The following is a 21,199-nucleotide window of genomic DNA, read 5'->3' on the forward strand; positions in this document are numbered from 1 at the left end:
ATTTAAGCGTATAAAAATATGCTTTTCCTAATAAGATATTAAAACTAAAAGAGATTTCCCGATCGGTAGAGGTTGTTAATTGTTATACATTGAATTGAAATTGAAGCCTATATTTCTCAATAATTCAACACAAAATATTGGATTTGGGTAGAGCATGCCTTGGATTTACTTTCACATATATTATTAATTTCAAATCATATTTTAAAACTTAGAACTAATTTTCTTTTAACGAAATTTCCATTTAAAAGTCATTTAGATTTAATTTTATTTAAGAGTCATCGAGACTTGAGATTAGAGTGATACTTGTTTGAGAATTTGATTTAATTTACATTCAAATGTCTTTTAGACTTGATATTGAATTAAAGAAGTCTACTTAAAAGGTTGTCAGGGCTTGATCAAGTATGGAGAGAGTTTGGATCCAGGCGTTTTTAAGATTTGATGTTGCATAGATGACTTTGCTTCAACGACTTTTTAGACTTGATCTTGAAGAATAAATTTTTTATTCTTTTGTTATAATTTGATATTTCAAAGGCCTTCTAAACTTGATTTTAAAATCGAGTTTAATCTCTTTTTTGTCGATTAAATAGGATTGAGGTTTAGTCCCTATTTTTTCAATTGAACAAAAGTTTTTTGGTCGATTGAACAATTTTCTTCGTAACTGATTATGCGACGTTCTTCAGAAACCTTCTAAGATTCTTGTGCTAAATGACCTAGGGTGACTCTTTTTATAAATCCAGTCAATTAAGTAAAAAAAAAAGATTTCTTTTATAATATTTCTCACTTTAAATGATATACAAAAATTAGACTCTTTTAATTATTATTTAGATCATTAATTTAAATTAACTAAAAAATATATTTTTATAAAAGAGCTCTAAAATATTTATTTTGGGAAAACATTTGGATTAGGTTTAAATCTTAAATTTGACATTGTCTGAAGGGTTTACCTCCAACCCGGATAAGATTAGACTGAAACTGTAAAATGAATAAAATCACTTTTAATTATAAAAAATACATATGTATTTGTTTATTTTTCTACTTATTATTAATTTAATTAAAGACGGGTGAAAATGAAAATTGTCCTACTACATATGCAATTATGAGCTCGCCCATTGAAAACGTTGCACCGCCGAGTTATTTTTCAAGACATCATTATCAAATTCAAGTACTATCATAAATCACACTGAACTGAATTTCATGGATGAGCCTCAAGGCTCAAACCTTGATTCCTTTTAGACCCTAAACTTCAGCCATCAAAGCTTATTTGCATCTCCAACCTGCTGTGGGCTTACTTTGTAGTGGCTCGTTTTTCTTCTTGTAGCAGAATTTCATGCTTTTTTGGGAAAGAATCAAATTCACAAAATCTTACTATGTTTTACGTGTTAGGTTTGGATTTGGCAACTTCCTTGTAGGCATCTCACATGCATGTTTCTCTTTACTAGATATAGGAGGGTAAAGGCGGTGGCAGGTACCGTACATCATCGGGGGAATGACAGAAAATAATCCCCATGCATCACTCGCAGGGGTAGCCCCTGTTAGTCAAAAAGGACATTTCACTGCTTCCTACCTGCAGCTCACTCTTCAGTTGCATAGACAATATAGATATGTATATATGAATTTTATTCCTACATAATTGGCATAAGGCAGGTAGATCAACTGGCTGATGGTGCAAGGCAGACTGGCTCTGGAGCAACATCGGATCCAGAGTGCCCGTTGCCAATACATTGGAGTTTATCATCAAATCCCCACAAATTGGCAGACTTGATATCATCCTGGTTCATCTGTTTCGAGAATTCTTCATGGTTGTACTCCAATACAGCCTTTCCTCCAAATTCGGTCGGTAGATTTTCCTCGTCAAAATACGATCTCATCAGCTCCACGCTCTCTGTATTCTTAGGGTACACAAACTTCACCTTTTGGAAGGTTTTTGCATCCATGAAGTACTTAACAATCTGCAAAAAACGAAAGCAAAGCAAGTTGATTACTATTTGTGAATAGATCAATCAGTATGAGCTGCAATTTATAGTGCAATGCATCAATATCATCTCATTTAGCTTCACAAACCTTGGTTTAAGCAATTATTAAACATGACTAAGCATAAATAGTAATGTCCAAAGACATTAAAGGGAGAACGCTGGAGTTTTAGTTTTCAAAAAATAGGGTTCAACCTTGGCATCCTCTAACATACACAAAAATACGAAAAGGAAAGTTGTTAAGTGGACAGAACTCAAACCTTCCAGAATGCTTCAAAAATTCTTGGGGGATTGTAGAGAAATGCTATAACCAACCTCTCGGGGTAGTGGTTTTGTAATAGATTAATAGTGTCGCGAGCCGACTTGATGGGCACGCTCGTGCTCAATGTCCACCCAGTAAAGTCTATCAACCATGCCATCTGTTCTTGGGTCTCTGGAAGGTTTAGGATTGCATTCTCTATCAGATACACCAAATGGCGAAGCTGATTGTCCAACGATGTGGTGTTCTGCAACATTTCTGTCCATGTTAGTAACTAAAGTGTTTTTGGTTTTCGTTCAAGTTTAAACCTATTACCTGCTTTCCTGGTCGCAGTATAAGAACTGTTCTACCATGTCGGTCATGAAAGCTTGCCCTGTATACTTTTCCAGTCTCGCCTTCCACTGCAACTTTGTGCTGCAACCAAACATCAAATTCGGTTAGGCAAAATATATTCTTAAACACGAGCTATTCATTACTATTATATCAGTCAATCACCATTCACCAATATTTAACTCTCTTTATGAACATTGAACATAATAGCTTACCCAACGTATTTCCTCAGGCTTATAGGTGGATCTCCATTTTAGGGTCTCTTCCAGCATTTTCTTCGATTTATCAGCATTCCAGTTTCTTGCCTCCAAGTATCTCCTCAAGCAGGCATCAGTACAATATTTCAAACTTCGACCAGACAGTGGTCCGATTGCAGCTCGAAGCTCCTTGATCTGATTGTATTTCCGCATTACAGCAACTATTAACCAACTAGTAAGCACAATCTAAAGACTGAGTAAAAAAATTTTGAGTAGACAGCTCAAAGGTTTTCCCATAAATTAAATAACTCACTAATTGGTCCAACTTTATTACCTTGGATTCTTGCTGCAAAGAATCATTCTCCTTGTTGTGATGTGAACTGCTCCATCTACTAAACATTGTGACTAATACTAGAATCTAACAACCTAGGTCAACCAGCATTACGTTGCGTAAGATTTGGGACCTATTATTCGGAATTAATCAACTGAAATGGCTGGTAATCTGCTTTCCAAAGTAAATAATAATAATAATAATAATAATAATAATAATAATAAAATATTTGAGAAAGAAGAAATTAACCTATTCAACTTAGCAGTGAAAGAAATTTGCAGAGAAAATATGCTTCCAGTTCCTCCCCACCCAAAAATAACCAGACAGTTACAGTCTAAGAAGGAACACATAAAAAAAAAAAAAAAAAAACAGAGCAAGAAATCAATAACTTCATTGTAATATTCACCCACAATAAAGTAAAAAAAGAAAGCAAACTTTACCAAAGATAACACCTTCAAGACTGCAAGTCAAGCCGCTAACAGAGCATGCATGCCTGGATCACAAGAATCAGCAGTGAATTACAGCTGCAGCAATGTCATTGACATGAGATGAACATTGCGAAGTGCCTGGACCTGGTATTAGATGCTATAATGGAAAAAAAATTAGGGGAACAGAAGATAGTGCTGCAAAATCACATGCACGGATGAGGCCTGGGACACCACGCCTGAGAAGACCCACCCACCAGGTTTCATTTTATTCCATCAGATCTGTTGACATCAAAATCACCATTAACTAGCCTTTTCCTTATGGATCGATTCCTCGAGAGTTAACTTGCATTCGTATAAAAAGCAGTAAAGGTTTAGACTTGTTCACGCAATTTACAAAGTTAAATCAACGGAAGAAGCATGATTCAACAAACTGCTACAAACTTTCAGAAGAAGACAGAATAACATCTGATGAATTCTGATCTCATAAAACGGAATAGCAACTGAGTTTTAATTTAAATGGAAGAAAATAAGTATAAGATTCTTTATTCCATAACGCCCACACGTCATAAAGGAGGGAGGAAAAGATGATGCCTTTTACACCGTCCTAACTAGTAACAATAAACGCTTGGCTTGTCCTAGTCTTTACTCACTCCCCAGTAGTAGTTCAACTAGTTTGGCCAAAGCCTAGTGCTTGTTCCATCAACATAATAAAAGCTTTATTTTTGTAATAGAAAACATGTAAGAGTTAACTCCAACAAATAATAACCCAGAAAATCTTCTGCGTTATTAAAAAATGTAAATATCGAAAGAGAAAGGAAATGAAATATAGATCAATGAATACAAAGAAAAAAACGCAGTCAAATATGCGGGGGAGAAAACCTAACAAAAAAGAAAACCCAATAGCTGTGCTTCAGTAGTGGCCTGTGAAAAGAAACAGGGCAAAGACTCTGTTCTGCTATAGAGAGAAAGGGAAAGGAAAAAGAGACGGGTGGATGTTTGATCAAGAAGTGGCATGGGCTTCTAAAACACGAGTAGGTAGCTAATCCAACAGGAAGATTGAAAGTTAAAAGTTTAAATGATCGGATCTTGATTAGCCAACTTTTATGGCTTTAGCTTCTTTCTTTTCGGGTGTTGAGAAAGTGCTACGGCCACATTTTGTCGTCGTTTTGTGGGAAATAGCATAACTAAGGCATTAAGCTTTTCAGTAAAAAAGGACATGATTCAGACATAAAGGGAAACAATGTCAACCATTATTACATAGTGGACAGAATGGAAAGCAAGAGTGGAAAATAAATACAATGGAAACAGCAAATCGGGATTGAAAATGGATAGTCGGCCGCCACAGACTAGACTAATGGCTTTCCAAAAGGAAAAGTCTCCATAAACACGTGGCCTGTCAATTCATCCGTGCAAGCTTCTCTTTTTCTTCTTTATGGATTTTTTCTGCTTGTCCTTGGCCTTAGATTTTCCACGCCATTCCAGAAGTACCAATGTCGCTTTGCAATCGTATTACTTCTCTCAGAGCTCAAATGATAAACGTGAAGCATTAAAATTAGAGATAACGTTTTAAATTTTACCATAACCTATTGTTCTTATAATAGATTTTGATTTGAAAAAATAATAATAAGTTTAGAGTTTGAGTCGAGTTTAATTTTATAATACAAACAACTCGAATTACTTAAATTCTAAATTCGAGACTTTCTACCCTAAAAATATTCTTTTAAACGAAGGTATTCGTGCTTGGATGGCGGCTCAAGATCAGCCTCATGAAAACCTTATGTTCCCTGAGAAGGTTCTACCCCGTAGAAACGCTCTTTAATAGAAATTTAACTTTAGCCGGTCGTGACCAAAAAACCACCGATTTGGCTTGGATGCCTGGCTTATCAATTTATCCGGTAAACTATTAGGGGCTCATGTAGCCCATGCCAGATAAATAATAGATTAGAGTAAATATCTGTTTGATTATGAGTAAATAGGTCTCTCTCAACCAAAATTACAAAAAAAAATCAACTCGAATTTTATTTCACCTATTGAACATAGAATCAGTCATATTGTAATAAGATTTTAATTTGACATTTTTAAATTTTTAAATTTTTAAATTAACTCAAATAATTTCACTCAATTCAACTCTAATTTTATTTCACTCGACTTTATTCAAAAAATATCAAATTAAATTAAAATTAAATTAAAATTCTAGTGAACTCAATTAATTCCAAGTTTCTTCACATTCACCCCTACATTTTTGTTTGTTGGACACAATTTATTAAAACAGCATGTTATTGTGTTGAAACAAAAAACATTTATTCAAAAATCATGCGGTTTGACGAAAAGATAAACCTGATTTCGTCTTTATTTTGTTATTTTTAGATCAATCGATTATTTTTGCATGTATATTTCTCATCAAAAGTTGGAATTAAAACCATAAGAAATTAAGGATCCAGGTGGATTCGAACCACCAGCCTCCCAAACAACAATGTTTGAGCGCTCTGCCGATTTTGAGCTTATGGATCCATATTAAGGAGGACGGATGTACGGCCGAATTCCTACAACACCTAATAGCCCATAAGGCATGTAAGTTAGTTAAATATAAGGCCCCAAAAATTGAGCCTTTCAGCCTACACCAGACTTAAACCAATACAAACAAGTCTTGCATACAATAAGCCACTGGACAACCTACCAACAAACAAGTTGAAACTTAAGCCATTCCACAAATTATAAGTAAAATGGTCCTTTCTTATCAAGTTTTTTTCGCCCTTACCACCATTTTATCATAACAAACGAAAAATAACAAATGGGATAAAGAAAATACAGTTATGTCGATGACTTCAATGCCAACTTTAATAAAGGCAGCATTAAAGAATATCAGTCTACAACAAAAAGAACAAAACAAAATAGTACTTATAAGTTGAAATTGGAGTAAAAGATGGAGAAGTTCCAGAAAACTCAAAAGAACATTATTACAAACCTGTCGATTTCCATGTCTGACTGCAGTGTAGGATGAACTTTGGTTACATATAGCATTGGTGTTAACACTGCCGAAGTTTTTTGCCGTCAGCAATCCTAAAGTTATATTGTCCGAAAATGTCATGCTAAGTCCCCAAAATGATTAGACAAATCGTGAAACTTAAAACATAAAAAACACAAGAGGAAACAGACTTGTACATATTACCAGTGTCTTTGAAGTTCAAAAGTGAACCAAGATATCAAAAGAACCTTTTTAGAAAAGGTTTATTCAAGTCGTATGGTTTGATGCTTCTAATGATGTAGAGTTGTGGACTAGATATCAAAAAAGGATTCACCAAATTAACAATATTTGGAGCAAGCTTCTTTTCCTCTGGAAATGAGCTTGCTGAGTCTATCTCATAGTCAACTCAACAAGTTAATACATATGCCATCAACAGATAGCTAATGTAAAACAAAAATAAAGATCCAAGAAGTTGCTCACCTTCCAAAGGGGATTAGGAAGCAGGAGAATCTAAAAACCTCTAAACTGCTTCACCATCAATATAAAGTTGCCACAGCCTCGATTGCAGAGGAAGCCATTAGTTGGATCAATGAAGCATACAACTTATAAACTAATATATTGATCCATAACCAGGAATGCTAAAATAAGAAGACCCAGTCTTCCTAACAATTTACAATGGACCAATGCCACTTCTCTTACAACAAAATACTGAGAATTCTAGACAGTAGAGGACTAACACCCATGGGTTATAATAAAAAACATTCACTTTAAGTTCATGTTCAATCAAAAGGTAGTAACTACATGCTGAAGTAGCATCTATACTGATTACATCACCACAATTCACAGGGGCATTTATTTAACTTCAATTTACAATCATATATAAATAAGAACATTTGAAAGTATGAACAGCATAGCACTGATATAAACACAACTATCGCATAGAGATATTAATAAAACGAGAACCAGGAAGGACATGCGGTATAATTTTGGTGAAAAGCGTAGCAGTGAGATAAACACAACTATCGTCTATATAGAGATGTAAAAGGGTAATAATTAAAAGTCGGTATCAACTCAAAACCAGGAATGACATGGGGGATGATGTTATTAAAATAGTGTATAAATAGCATTGAACATTTTGGGTTAAAATTGAAATGAAGGAATGTACCTTCTTCGTTGCAGTTGCAATTGCAGTCTATCAAATGGGCATGCTTCAATTGTGAGCCGTAATGCATGGATTTACATAAAAGAACGGATCACAAATAGGCAACCGGAGATGCAGGAGAAAATTAGAAGAGACAATAAAGCCAAGACACAAAGGGGGGAGAGCCGGGGGAAAATAAAATTTTATATATCCCGTGCCATCTCCCCCCCTTAAAAACAAAGAAAATTCAAATTTTATTAGGGTTTATGAGCTGCCATGCAAGCGCGCCTGTCATGGCAAAGGTCTGATAACACCAAAATCAATCACTGTTTCTTTTCCCTCAAAATTTTCACCTCTTATGTTAATTTCACACTCTCGATCCTTCGACTCTAATAGCAACTACAGCCTAATAAGACTACAAAAGGAGTTCCATATAACAAAACAAAGACTACCTCATCAATCTACAATACTGAGATTGGTAAAACAGACCAAAGTTAAATCAAGGAATAATTCAAAACCTAACAAACATCCGCAAACCCTTTTGCAAACTGTTCTTGCTCCAAATGCATTCACCCCACATACGTCGTCGATCACCAAAGCAGCAACAAACAGATCGCATCAAGCACCAAAATCAGCAAATCAATTCCCCAACCTTAAAACCGAATCTGGACAATGTATCCAGATCTGAAAACACCAAAGAACCAGAGTAAGCAATTAAGAAATCAAAACATAGGCAAAGAAAATAAGGATTCAAGCTTAACACCTCACGCTTAGACAAAGATCCAAAGGCAGATATCCAAGTTCGATAACACGATAAATAGGGCTCTTTAGATAAGAATAGACTTAAACCCAGACACATCAGCTATTGAAACCTTCAAAAGAAAGATTAGCTCGAAATTCTAGCTTAGAACATCTATGAAAACTAAACAAGCGAGCTAGTAACCAATTACAGAAAATTATTAATCGACTTACCTCAATAGATATCTGAGAAGAAACCGATTCTTGTAATCGTGTGAGAGAAAAACAAGTGGGAATCGTGGACTCCAACCAAACAGTGAAAAGCCATGATAGAATAAAACAAAGCGCTCGTCAAACAACCTGAAGATTTCGATTGAGTTGAAAGAAACGGCAATGAGAGAGAGGCGGATATGTAGAACGAGGCGCGTCAGAAAAGTGTTAAATAGAGGGGGGGGGGGGGCAGATATTTTTGGAACGAAAATAGGATTATCCGACGGATTTGATTGTTCTGTGGTTGACAAGATCAACGGTTGGATTCGAGTGAAACATTTTTCTTAGGGAATTATGGTTAGTAGAGGAGAAAGGGCAAAGAAGGCGCGAACAGCGCTTGTTTGTTAGTGAAAGAAGGTTCTGGATGCTGGGCTTTAATGGGGTTTAAGGGTCATTTCATAATTTAATAGATCAACGGCAAGAGTCTCTTTATCTTTCTCTAGCATTTACTGTTTTGGAAACCACCTTGTAGTTGTACCCACTTAAATTTATACTAATTATTCTTCAATCCAAAGCTCTAAAAAAAGTGAGTCATGGTTCCTTCTAACTGATCTTGGATAATTGAAACTTATCGACATAATGTTGAGGTTTAACTTTGGATTTTAAGTGAGAGTTTATAAATTTAATATTAACTTTTTTCACACTTAAATATATCCTTTAAGAAGGAAATAAATGTGTCAATGCACTAGGCTTTACTTTCTAATTTAACTTGTATATTACTGAAGACCTTATTTTGATCGTGTAGGATTCTCCTTGGTAGTTTACTTTTTATATTAACTAACGGCAAGGAAGGTAGTACCCTATCGGACAATATTTTTTTAAAATGTGGTTATTAATGTAAAATAGAATTATTATTCGAATATAACTTTAAGCATATTAATTATCATTCAATTAATATTAAAGTTATATACTAATTAAAATTCAAGTTTAACTTTATAAATAGCACCATGTAATTAGGTATATTCAATTAAGTAGCATTTAAGAAAAATTACCGTAACAAATGAAGATTTTAGTATTAATAAGAGAATTATAAAAAATGAAGAATTAAAATCATGTTTCTTCAAGAAATGGCATTAAAGAATGATTAATGATTAAACTAATTGATATGACATAATATGGTATTTTTTTTATAAATTTATATTATGTAAAACAAGCGCTTAAAATTAATCCTTTTTTTATCTATTGCACATGAAAAATGTTTTGTAAGTTTGTTTTAAAAGAAAATTAAATTTCAAATAATTGTTTTTAATCACTATTATTAAAAATATTATTTAATTTAAATATTTTTCTGTCTATCATCAACTATTATTATAATTACTACAATTGTTTTACCTATATTTTTTTCAATTTAACATTATAATTTACTCTCTTTTTACTCATATAATTCCAAATTTATAAGAAAAATTATCATTAAACAATACTTAAAGGCCTAAATTTACATACAACACAACATTAGAAAATTTAAAAAAACCAATCAATTTGTAGCCTGAGAAGACCGTTCTCTTTAACTGAAACTTATCATTCAATACTTGATGGCCTTTCACCCATTTCTTGCTTCTTTGATAATGGTGGGGTCAGTTTAAAGCTCCAAAAGACTGCTCCTATTAGCACACCCGCTCACTCTCATTCTCAACATCACCTTTTCAAAAGCCTGCCATTCTTATCTAACTACAAAATAAGAACCAAATCGACTGCTTCATTGTAGAGTGCACAACTTTTATGATTTCGGATACCAAAGAACCAATAAAGATAGTGTGAAAGAGTGGCAAGATAGATACCTTTCTTTTCCCTTTAAAATTCCGAAGTTCCTTTTTAGCCTTCCCGTAATGTCATGTGCCCATGGCTATGGGCGATGCTGCTTATTGAGCATCAGTTTGATGCAAAGGCGTTTCACGTCGCTAAAGGGAATGAAGATGGACTGAGAATATTAAAAAGAAGAAGATGACAATAAAGAAGCCCTTGGGATGGAAGCCCTTTGAGTGAAACTTTCTGTCATTTGCTTGTATTATAATCATAATCATAATCAGAGTCGGGGATACTCGTGATAGTTATAGAGAACATCTAGAAAGAAAAAGGAGAGCTAACATTCACGTTTGCCCATCTAAGATACATTTTCAACCTCCATTTTGATTGACTACGAGGCTAGACCTTCCCAACTCACCCAACTTTGAAACAAACTTTCCAACTAGAAAAGGAAACAAAACAAAAAAAGCATTCCTGTTCCTAGTTCCCACCACTTTTCTGTAGTGGGAAAAACACAAAATAAAGAAATCCTATGTTGAGAGTTGAAGGTACCTTGTTGAGAGTACCAACATGGCTAAGATATCGGATTTTGCACAGAAGCTGTTAGATGACCTTCGGTTGCGGAAGGAACGGATGGCTGCCTCTCAGAGCTCAAAGGGTACAAATCCAATGGTTGCAGGTGAGCATTTTCCTGAAACCTACGCAATAAGCACCCGTAGTGGAACATGTATTAAATAACAAGTTTACAACATCCTTCAACAAATCAGTTAAAACCCTGCAAAAAAAAATCTTGTGGGTCATGATTCTTTTTCAATTTCTTCTAGACATTAGAAAAACTGGAGGCATTACTTATGCACATTTCAAAGCTAATTAATGCTAATGAGAAAACGATCATTCAAATATGCAAATCAAACACATGCGGTTGATGAAATGCATAATTTGAGCATTAACCACTATTCTTTGTTTTCTTTCCCATATGGAAATACATATTGTTAATTGTATTCCCTTACCTAACAAAACCAGCCTCGTGATTAAGCAATAATTCTTTGCTCTTGGAGACATTGATTGAAGAAGCTAAGAGAGGGAGGAATCTTTTGCACTTTTTCTTTAAACGGAATCAAGTTTTGTCTGGTATAGGTTGTATTCAGCATAATTGCTCCTCTCCTACCCGCTTCCAGAATCCAGACTAATATTTAGAAGACCATGCTCGAAAAACATTGAATGTAAATAAAACTTAAGAGATGAGAAAACAGTTTATTTCACATGAGAATATAAAGACTAGACTCATGATAATGGAGCTTTAGTTGGCTAGCAAAACCCATCAATAAGCAACAGAAATGCAAAATTTGCTTTGTTCCTTTTGTTGCACTTGAGCAGATGCATATGCTTACTCCAAGACAGCCTATAAATCATCCAGGGAATCAAAGACACTGAAAACAATAAGTTTCCAAAGATCAAGAGTAGTGATCGGTTCCTGCATCATATTAATTATTTCATTTCGTTAAAATGTTTGGCTTCATGCAGACTGGTTTTAGAGTTGGAAGCACACAAAAGATGGCTAGTGGAGGCAGGAAGACACCACTGAGAAGGTATAGAATCAAATTGTTCCTTTTGGTAGAGGCCAGAAGTCAGAACAAATAGGAAATCTGTCAATGGCCCTGGCTTTTGCAATTGAAAATGGAGGAAAGCTAAGAGCAGAGTCTTCGGGCAAAAGTTCAATTTTCAGTTTCTTCATAGCATGGGTAGGAAACAGATGGGTCACAGAAAGATGGAAAGAAGAAACAGTAGTGTGATAGTCATCAACCTTCAAGAAGCCAACTACCTACTCTCTCACATCTCCATATTGAAGAAATATCAAGGGGTGTACAAAAGTTGAACCAGATCCTCAAAGCCTGCTCTAATAGACTCAACTTTGACAGATATTTGATAGAAATTGGAAGGGAACTATTAAAAGGAGCAAGGGATTTAGAGGAATCTCTAGGGATGCTTGTAAAACTGCAGGAGGATTCAGAGTACATGATAAGGCCACAGAGAAAAAGTCGGATAACATTGCTAGAGGAGGATGAAGATGATGATGAGAACACTGTCAAAATAGTTGATCAAATGCAATTGGGAAGGCCAAGATTTTCGAATTATAATGACATTCAAGGAGTTGCAAGGACTGATCTCAGGCTGAGGCTGGCAGCTCTTACCTACTCTTCAGATGTTAGTGATTCCAAACATAAGAATGATGTTCTAGCTTCCTCAAATTCACATTCTCACAAGCGATCAGTTAGCTATGTTCCAGACACCAAATCTAACACTGCGTTCTCAGAACAAAGCCCCTCCAGTTCAGTGCACTTCAAACAAGGAAAGTCAAGAATTTCAAATGTAATCGCGAAACTGATGGGGCTTGATGAAAATCCCAGAAACATAGATTCAAAGGTCACCACAAAGGTGGCGTGAAATCAAAAGGTAGTAGGAGTGGTTACAAAGACACCAGCAAAGGATACCAAGAAGGCTGAACAAGGAACAAAAGATTCTGCAGCGCTGGCTCATCGTCTCCCACCAATAAAAGAAAAGGCAACAACAGCCAGCAAGACTCCATTGACTCAGGACAAAGTTACAGCACAAGCTGGAAAAACTTTGACAACTAGAAATGGCAGCACAAGAGTTGCTGCTCATGACAAATTACCACCACAAAAGAACTTCAAAGACATAAAACCAGTGACGAGCTTGAGAAAAGCCTTGATCAAGGTAGACAAACAACAAGGTGACATTAACCACTTGAACCTTAACTCTGGAAATAGAAAGGAAATCCAGGAAAAGGAGAGCGAACAGAATAGTATAAAGTACAGGGAAAAGAAGGGCATTGAAAGAATTGACATAAAGAAACCAGTTCTCATTCTCAAGGATGGGATGCAGCACATGATACCACATGTGCATAAAACATCAGAATTTGCACTTACATTGCAAGAGAAACCAGAATATAGCGAATGCATACCTCAAAGGGAAAGCAGACATGCTAACAAGCTTCTCCTAGGCAATCAACAAAAGCTGCAAAGTAACCATGGATTTCAAGGGGTGCAAATGCTCCAAAAATCAGAGCTTCGTGGCAAAAAGCAACAGTCAGAACTGAAGGAAGAACAAAGTACTGAACAGAAATTGCAGAGGAAGAAACAAAAGGGAAATGAACTATTCTCCAAACCAATGTCAGGTGCAACCAATTTGCAAAAGAAGCAGCCACAAATGAAACAAGCAGAAACTAGTAGGAAAGGCCCCAGCAAACATATTGATGTAACAAAATTAAATGGATTTCCAGGTGGCAGGCACCGCCAAAACCTAGCCAGGGCTGGCAGTTCAAAAATTAAAGGTTCATTAGACAGAAACTCTGGTCAGCATTACACTCAAGGAGTTATCGAATCTGAATCTGCAAAAGATCAAAACCTGTTTGCTGTGGATGAGAAACCTGTTCAAGGGCAAACAACAATGAAGGCAAGAACCATAAATGTGTATAAACATGGGAGTTCCATTTCACAAGATATGGAAAAGGCAAGGCAGGAGAAACTTGCTATCTCAAGCGAAGCAGATCAAATGAAAACCAGCAGATTTGAAGAAGTGGAACCACAGATCATTAGATCCAATAAGTCAAGTGTAGAAGCACAGAAAAATTCTATTTTGTGCAGTCCTCTAGAAGATGGATGCCAAAGCCTAAATGAGCTACAAGCTTTGGCTTGGAGAGAGAATGTAAGATCCCTTAACCAATCATCAGATGAAGCCACTTTTGTACTTATTGGTGGAGCCAAAATAACTCTCTTCGTCTCATGCAGTGTCAAAATTCAGTGCCATTGGTTACAAAAGAACAGCAAGATCAAGAACCTGATTTTGGCAAAGCCGAAGAGCTCAAGTTTAAGAACAACATATCTGAACCACTACATGGTAAGTACAATTTGAACCCAATGCCTATTTTCACATTTTCAAAAGATGACCTTTATCCATTATTATTTTATGAAATGCTTTTATTTAACTAAAAAGGACTATGAACATTAGCTTAGACCAATTTCTATGATTTTGAGATAGATGCTCATTAGCACGCCCAATGAGACAAGCACGTATAGATGACCATGCATAAGGTGCCCTGTTTTATTATATATGGAGACTGAATCATAAAAGGTTGACTATATCTATATTATCCAGCTCTCTTGAGAAAACCTTAATTTACTTCCAATCTTTCTAACAATTAAGTCCATAGTAGTGGCAGCATCAGATGCTTCTTTTAATGTTTCGGGCTGGGTGGGTGGTTTGGGAAGGGAGGAAGGAAGAAGATTATCTGCTAAAGTTCATCGCATTTCAGGAACTCGTGAAGAGAGTAGAGAAATCCCTTGCACCCCCCAGTCGCAGTATCAAAGAACTTGTGCTTCAGAGATGCCAGAGCCACTGACAGAGAGTGAAAATCACCCAAATGAGATACTTACGAAAAGTGGACTATTTATGAACACGGCAGAAGCACTTTTCAAACTCAACATTCTTCATACAAACAGTCACAACCATCAGGACAAGAGAGCAAGCTCGTTTTAGACTGTGGCTACGAAGTAATGAAGAGTAAAGGAATAAGACAGGAGCTAAGTGTTCACCCATTTCTAAAGGTAACCATCATTCCAAACAAGGAGAAAACTTTGGATGAATTGGTCAAGCAAATGAGTGAAGACATCGATAAGTTGAAATTATACCGAAGGGGCCGAAGAGAAAATTCCCCCTTCGAAGACTATCTACCAAAAATGCTTGAAGCCGATGTGAACAACAAGGAACCTCATCTGAATTGTATGTGGGACAAGGGTCGGAACAGCATGATGTTTGCATTTCTTGAGAAAGATGATGTTGTAAGGGATGCGGAGAAGTATGTGCTTAATGGACTCCTAGGTGAGATGACCAGAGATATTTTCACAGGCGTAAGTGTTTCAGTTTAACTGTAATATTCTCCCAGAAAATCCAAATTATTTAAGCAAATTGGTTTAACATTTCTGTTTGTATGCGATAAACCTTCTACGTCTCCATAGCTTCTTTTTTCCACTTAGGTACATAAATATTGTGATTATTATTTGCAGAATTCCAAATTTTCAATTGTTTGCTTGTAAATTAATGATTAATTGCAGTTTTATCCATTTCTCTATGGATTCTAAGGCAGATTTTATTACTGAACGCGCATTATTAAGTATAAACAAGAAAAAAGAAAAAGATAGTAAAAAAGTTCAGATAATATAGGGAGCAAAATCAAAGGGAAAAACGGCGTAGATGAACAAAAAAGGGTGACGTTTACCTGATCTTGAACTAGTTTTTTGAAGGACGAAAATGGAAGATCAATCTTCTGCTCCAAACTTCAACTTTAATGTAATTTTTTAAGAATCAACGAAAGTTGGACTCGGAGCGGTAAATTCAAACCTTTCATTTCTTTTGCTTCTTGTTTATATCCTCGGCGCGGCAAAAACCAGAGAGTTCAAAGCTAACCCGAAAGCAGTACACATTGATCTAGAATGGGCCTCTGATTTGGGCTCAATGCCGAGTTCAAGATCACTTTTCTGGTTAATATATATAATTTGATACCTGAATTTAGTTTCAACATTCAATTTGGTATCTGACATTTTTATCCCTTATCCCATTTGGTACCTAAGTTTGGTTTCAATATTCAATTTGGTACTTAAACCAAATGGCATCATGTGGCTTAATGGATATTTGACATGTGTGCTCTAGTAAAAACAGCATGATGCTTAATTGGAACAAAAAAGTCAGGTACCAAATTGAACATTGAAGCCAAATTTAGGTACTTAATTTAGACAAAAATAAAACTCAAATATCAAATTGGAAAAACTTAGATACTAAATTAACTATTGAAGTCAACTTAAGTATTAAATTAGGACAAAAAAGAATTTAAATACTAAATTAAACATTGAAATCAATCTAATATACCAAATATTATATTAATCAATTTTTAATCTAATTAAGAAGAATAAAAGATTTATCATCAATGATTTATAACGGATTATAGGTGGCGACTGGCGACCGCAGCAGGTCTTGTAACTTTTATATATATATATATATATTTATATATATATTTATAATAAAAAAAAAGGAATGTCAACTTGCAAACTTGTTTTAAATTTTGAATTCGATTATTTATATTTAAATAAAATAAAGGAAAAAGTGAAGTGGATAATGAATTACATATTTAAGATTGTTATGTACAAAACATAAAGCAGATCCAAATAATGGACAACTAAGAATTAATACTTGGTTTCGTTCTGAATTCATTGTAGATAGTAAAAGAATGTACAAATCTAAATATTATCTTAATCCACATTATCTAAATAAGCGTGCATGCGTATGCACGTAAAGAGTACTTAAAATTTCACAATATTAAACTGAAGATACGTATCATATAATAAAAAAATAGAAAAATAGTACATATGGTAATTTTCTATCTTCCAATATAAACTTCAAAGATTTCATGTTAATATACCAAATAAAATTCCTTATAGTTTAATTGTTAACACTGTTCTTTTTTGCTAAATTTGTTAACTTATTGTTTAAAATATATATATAAAGAAAAATCATTTGGTAGTCATATAACTAAAAAGAACATTATAATGAACTTAAATTTAGCAATATAATTTTAACAATGTTAACAAATTGAATTGAATTTTAAAATTAAAAAAAACTAAATTCTTAAAATTAAAATTACAATAATTAAATTCTAATTTTATAAAGAGGATAAAACTTGTGACATATTTTAATCACAACAATATTAATCAATAAAAACATGGCACATGGCATGTATTTTATTGAATGCCTTACATTTTGAGGGGCAAATTACACATAAAAGCCTTATTTTTTAAAAATTTACTGAAATGGGCCCGGTATTTTATTATTTACCGGAATGGGTCATTTTCCCCGAAATCGCGTCCACGTCAGCGCGATGTCAGGGGATGTGTCGGCAAATTGCGTCCACGTTAGCGCGATTACTTACGTGGCAACAAATCGCGTCTAAGTAAGCGCGATTTGCTGACGTGGAAGCAATAATTCATGAACAATTTATGTTTTTTAGCTTGAAAAATTTGAAAGGCCATAACTTTTGGCTCGGTTGTCCGAATGAGACAATTTTTTTTTTGATTTCGAATAACTTTTCGAGATCTACGCGCTGACAAACCGCCAAAGGGGTTTGCTGCAGTTTTCGTCGAAAAAGATCCTTTTTTGCCTCTAAATTTTTATTTTTTCCGGTTTAAAATTGAATTTTGAAACATTCAAATCATTATTTTCCTTATTTATTTGAAGTAAACACCGAATTTTTTTACAGAATTGTCGTATTATTTTTTCTGATTTGACACGTATATGGAATAGGTCCGATAAATCATTAGAACGTAAGTAATATAATTAAGATAATAACGGTATTTTTATAATATGTCAATTGATTAGTTTAGCTTAGTTGGTTAAGATGCTTGCTCTTTTCCCTTAGTACCTTTGTTCAAATCTTGTTGGTAATAATTTTGAATCTTTTTGTACTTGTTGCATTTATTTTTTAATCAATTAACTCTTCAATATTACATTAATATATATTATTAGTACAATAGTATAGACGGATTAACAATTTGAGCATCAATATTATGAATATTAACTACAATACATAATTTGAGCTACATATTACAGTAATACATTAATATATATTATTAGGGGCAAAATACCAAAAAAAGGGATAAATTACACATAAAAGCCCTATTTTTTAAAATTTTACTGAAATAGGCCCGATATTTTATTATTTACCGGAATGGGTCATTTTCTCCAAAATCGCGTCCACGTCAGCGCGATGTCAGGGGACGTGTCAGCAAATCGCGTCCGTCAGAAAATCGCGTCCTCGTAGGCGCAATTTGTGTCCACGTAAGCAAAGCGCGCTGATGTGGACGCGATTTTGGGTAAAATGGCCCATTCCAATAAATAATAAAATAACGGGCCCATTTCGGTAATTTTTTAAAAAATAGGACTTTTTTTGGTATTTTACTCCATTTTAAGTAAAATGGGATTAAAATAATATTTTATGACCACTTCTGCAAAAGAAAACACACGACGTGGAGTCAGAGGCAAATACCAGTAGGGGGAGGCACCCCCCAAATTATGTAAACTCTTTTAGGCGGTTTGAGTTTTTAATTTTTTTTAATATTATAATTAATGTTAAAAAAAAGAGATAAATTTGTATTTAGTTGTGGTTCCCAATGTTTTTTTAAATTTTTATTTAAATTTGATTTTTTTATAAAATTTTATAAATTTTAATGATAAATTTAGTAATATTTTTTAATTTAATCTGATTGAAGCAATACAAAGTAGTATTTAAATATTAAACTGGTAAAAATAAAATTTAATAACTGTAATATTTAAATATAAATAGTATTTAAATATTAATTAGATAAAAAATAAACTTAAATAATTATAATATCTAATACAAAACGAGCATTTCACTTATTTTATTTTTTTAAATTTTAATGATCAAGATTATCCTAAATTTAAAAATACATTGTTCATAATAAATCTGACCCTCAACATGTATATTTTATATAAAATTCGACCCCTTATCAATAACTTTAGCTTCACCCCTGTTGAGTATATATAAATATTTCGTGCAAGACAAGTTTAAAACGTCTTTATTGTGGATTAAAATATAGCTTAAAATAATAATTTTAACATTAAAGTAGATATTTGTTAAGAATAAACATCATTCTAATATATTAAAACACATTATTATTTATTATCTAATCAAGATAAACTTATAAATTACCATTATATCTTCAAGTTATTTGGGATCCAAACGTGATAGTTTATTTTTAAAAACTTAATTAATATTTTTAATATATATCAAACAGAAAATATTTGATGCATGGTCGTTAATAGATCTTATGCATTGTTAGCTAATAATAAGACGACACATCGTCACTTGTATAAAACAAAAAATATTGAAGGGTTTAAAATACAAACAACTTTTATATTTTTAAAAATAAATATTAATTATAATAGTTAAACATAAACAAATACGAAAAAATTAATACTGAAATTCAAATCCAAAACCTAAAACCCCAAAATCATAATCCAAAACCCTAAAATCTAAACCCCAAAAGAAAAAGAAATAATTATACATTAATATTTAATTATGTTTAATAAAATTAATATCCTTTATTTTAACATCATTCAATTTTTTAACTTACACAAATGATAATGTGTCATTCTATTATTCACTGATGGTATATAAAACTATACACATGCACCAAGTATTAATCTTATATTAAATATAATAAAAAATAAACATTCCAAAAATCATATTACCAATAAATCACATTTCCGCGATAGGAAAGTATAAAAAAATCGTCTAAAAATATTTAAATATATAAAAAAATTAATTTAGAATTCAAAAACAAAACGATTAAATAATAAATCAAATTCGAACCGGTTTTGGAAACTAGGTGTTACTTATGGTTGAAAAATATTGGGCGCTGGTGGATTAAGGTATTTGGTACCTAAAATCACTTTAATCGACGTAGGTTCATCTTTCTTCTTTACATGCTCAAATTATTTGGAAGTAGAAAACTTAATTTCGAAGGCTTAAATCACTTTAATATATGTGACCCAATTAGCAATCATGCTACTCCTTCTTTCTTAAAGTTGCTTCACCTTTATTGCTTTTTGTCCATCTATATTCTATAACTACGTGAGAAGCTCTTCCCTTCTTGGGTTTTGTTTGAACATGCTTTTACTTTCTTAGTTATTTTCAAAGCTCCTCTTTTCTTTAGTGTGTTTGAAATGTCTTGTTGTTTCTTAATGGGTAAGGAAAAAGAACCATGAAAATGCTCAAAACCACATATCCCTTGTGCGCCCTTTATTCTACTTCCCACCATCTTTCCTTTGCCCTTTTCAACTGTTTCCACTATTAGTATTTTACAATACACCAAAATATGTTCCTCATTCTGAGTTTCAACATTTGAATCTTTGATCCAAATCCGTAATATTTTGTCCAAATTATGGATCATTTATTTTTTAAAACAAAGAACGGAAAGTCAACATCCATGCAGTTCCCGTATTTATGTTTGTCTGTTCGACTTTCTTTTTTCTTTTTTTTTCCCTTTGAATGTCCTGTTTTAATAATTGAGAACTTTTTTCAGTTTGACATTTGAAAGACACAATGATATTAAAATGGATCAAAAATCCCATAATTGGATTAATTCAGAATTCAAACTTCAAATTATGCTTTAATCCGAGGTGGTGTTTAACCTTTAGGTATCATGTTATACGGCGTTATATTTTAGATACATATATTATATTCGTGATTTACTCGTAAGAATTTGGTAGCAAATTTATTCACTTTAATTTCGGTCTTCCGAACTCTAATCCCCATTTACCAGGAAAAAATATCAGAGAAAACTTGTATTATATAATTAAATCATGTAGCTTTTATATTACATGTAGATGATTCATTTGGTTTAATAATTTTGATTTGTTTTTATTAGGCTTAATTCAATTTCAAATTAAATAATATTAAAATAATATTATTATTTTATTATTTTTAATAAAGTAAAACAAAGTTTTTTTCATACTTGTTAAATTGTTTTTTTTTTAAATTACAATAATAGGACAAAACCCAAACAACAAATGCGACTAGCACAACTCAAACCCAAACCACACCTGGGGCGATAAACACCTTTGACCATCAAACCATTACATGGAGTTCTTTAAATTGTATTTTTAATCTTCCAGTATGCTTACGTTTAGAACCTAAATAGTATGTTTCATTTATAATTAATTCAACGCGAATAATTA

At 33.4% G+C, this 21,199-nt stretch overlaps 1 protein-coding gene and 1 pseudogene across 7 annotated transcripts; one reads left to right on the plus strand and one right to left on the minus strand.

Moving 5' to 3' along the window:
* Positions 1–1,131: 1,131 nt before the first annotated feature.
* Positions 1,132–4,765, minus strand: LOC105769086 (uncharacterized). 7 transcript variants are annotated; one of them, XM_052631156.1, is made up of 8 exons: positions 4,400–4,763; positions 3,528–3,794; positions 3,337–3,421; positions 3,091–3,182; positions 2,775–2,951; positions 2,545–2,643; positions 2,231–2,476; positions 1,132–1,949 (listed from the first exon to the last, which is right to left on the minus strand). In XM_052631156.1, exons 4-8 carry the CDS (start codon positions 3,154–3,156, stop codon positions 1,650–1,652), a joined length of 888 nt encoding a protein of 295 aa, XP_052487116.1. In that variant the 5' UTR covers positions 3,157–3,182; positions 3,337–3,421; positions 3,528–3,794; positions 4,400–4,763; the 3' UTR covers positions 1,132–1,649. The 7 variants fall into 7 exon arrangements, with proteins under 7 accessions (XP_052487116.1, XP_052487115.1, XP_052487118.1 ...); XM_052631155.1 differs by having other exon boundaries at positions 4,395–4,763; XM_052631158.1 differs by having other exon boundaries at positions 3,528–3,580; positions 3,660–4,763.
* A 5,689-nt stretch (positions 4,766–10,454) lies between these two features.
* LOC105766831 (uncharacterized) lies at positions 10,455–15,515 on the plus strand (annotated as a pseudogene).
* Positions 15,516–21,199: the final 5,684 nt, after the last annotated feature.

This window comes from Gossypium raimondii, chromosome 5, assembly GCF_025698545.1.
Source record: "Gossypium raimondii isolate GPD5lz chromosome 5, ASM2569854v1, whole genome shotgun sequence".
Taxonomy (NCBI): Eukaryota; Viridiplantae; Streptophyta; class Magnoliopsida; order Malvales; family Malvaceae; genus Gossypium; species Gossypium raimondii.

What these genes read in the sequence shown, in the direction of transcription:
- LOC105769086 (XM_052631159.1), bottom strand. Translation starts at nt 3,156, where the DNA reads ATGTTTAGTAGATGGAGCAGTTCACATCACAACAAGGAGAATGATTCT. An exon ending in AGCCTGAGGAAATACGTTGG is followed by an intron (nt 2,644 to 2,774) that starts GTAAGCTATTAT and finishes GTTTGGTTGCAG; the next exon opens with CACAAAGTTGCAGTGGAAGG. An exon ending in TACTGCGACCAGGAAAGCAG is followed by an intron (nt 2,477 to 2,544) that starts GTAATAGGTTTA and finishes GAAATGTTGCAG; the next exon opens with AACACCACATCGTTGGACAA.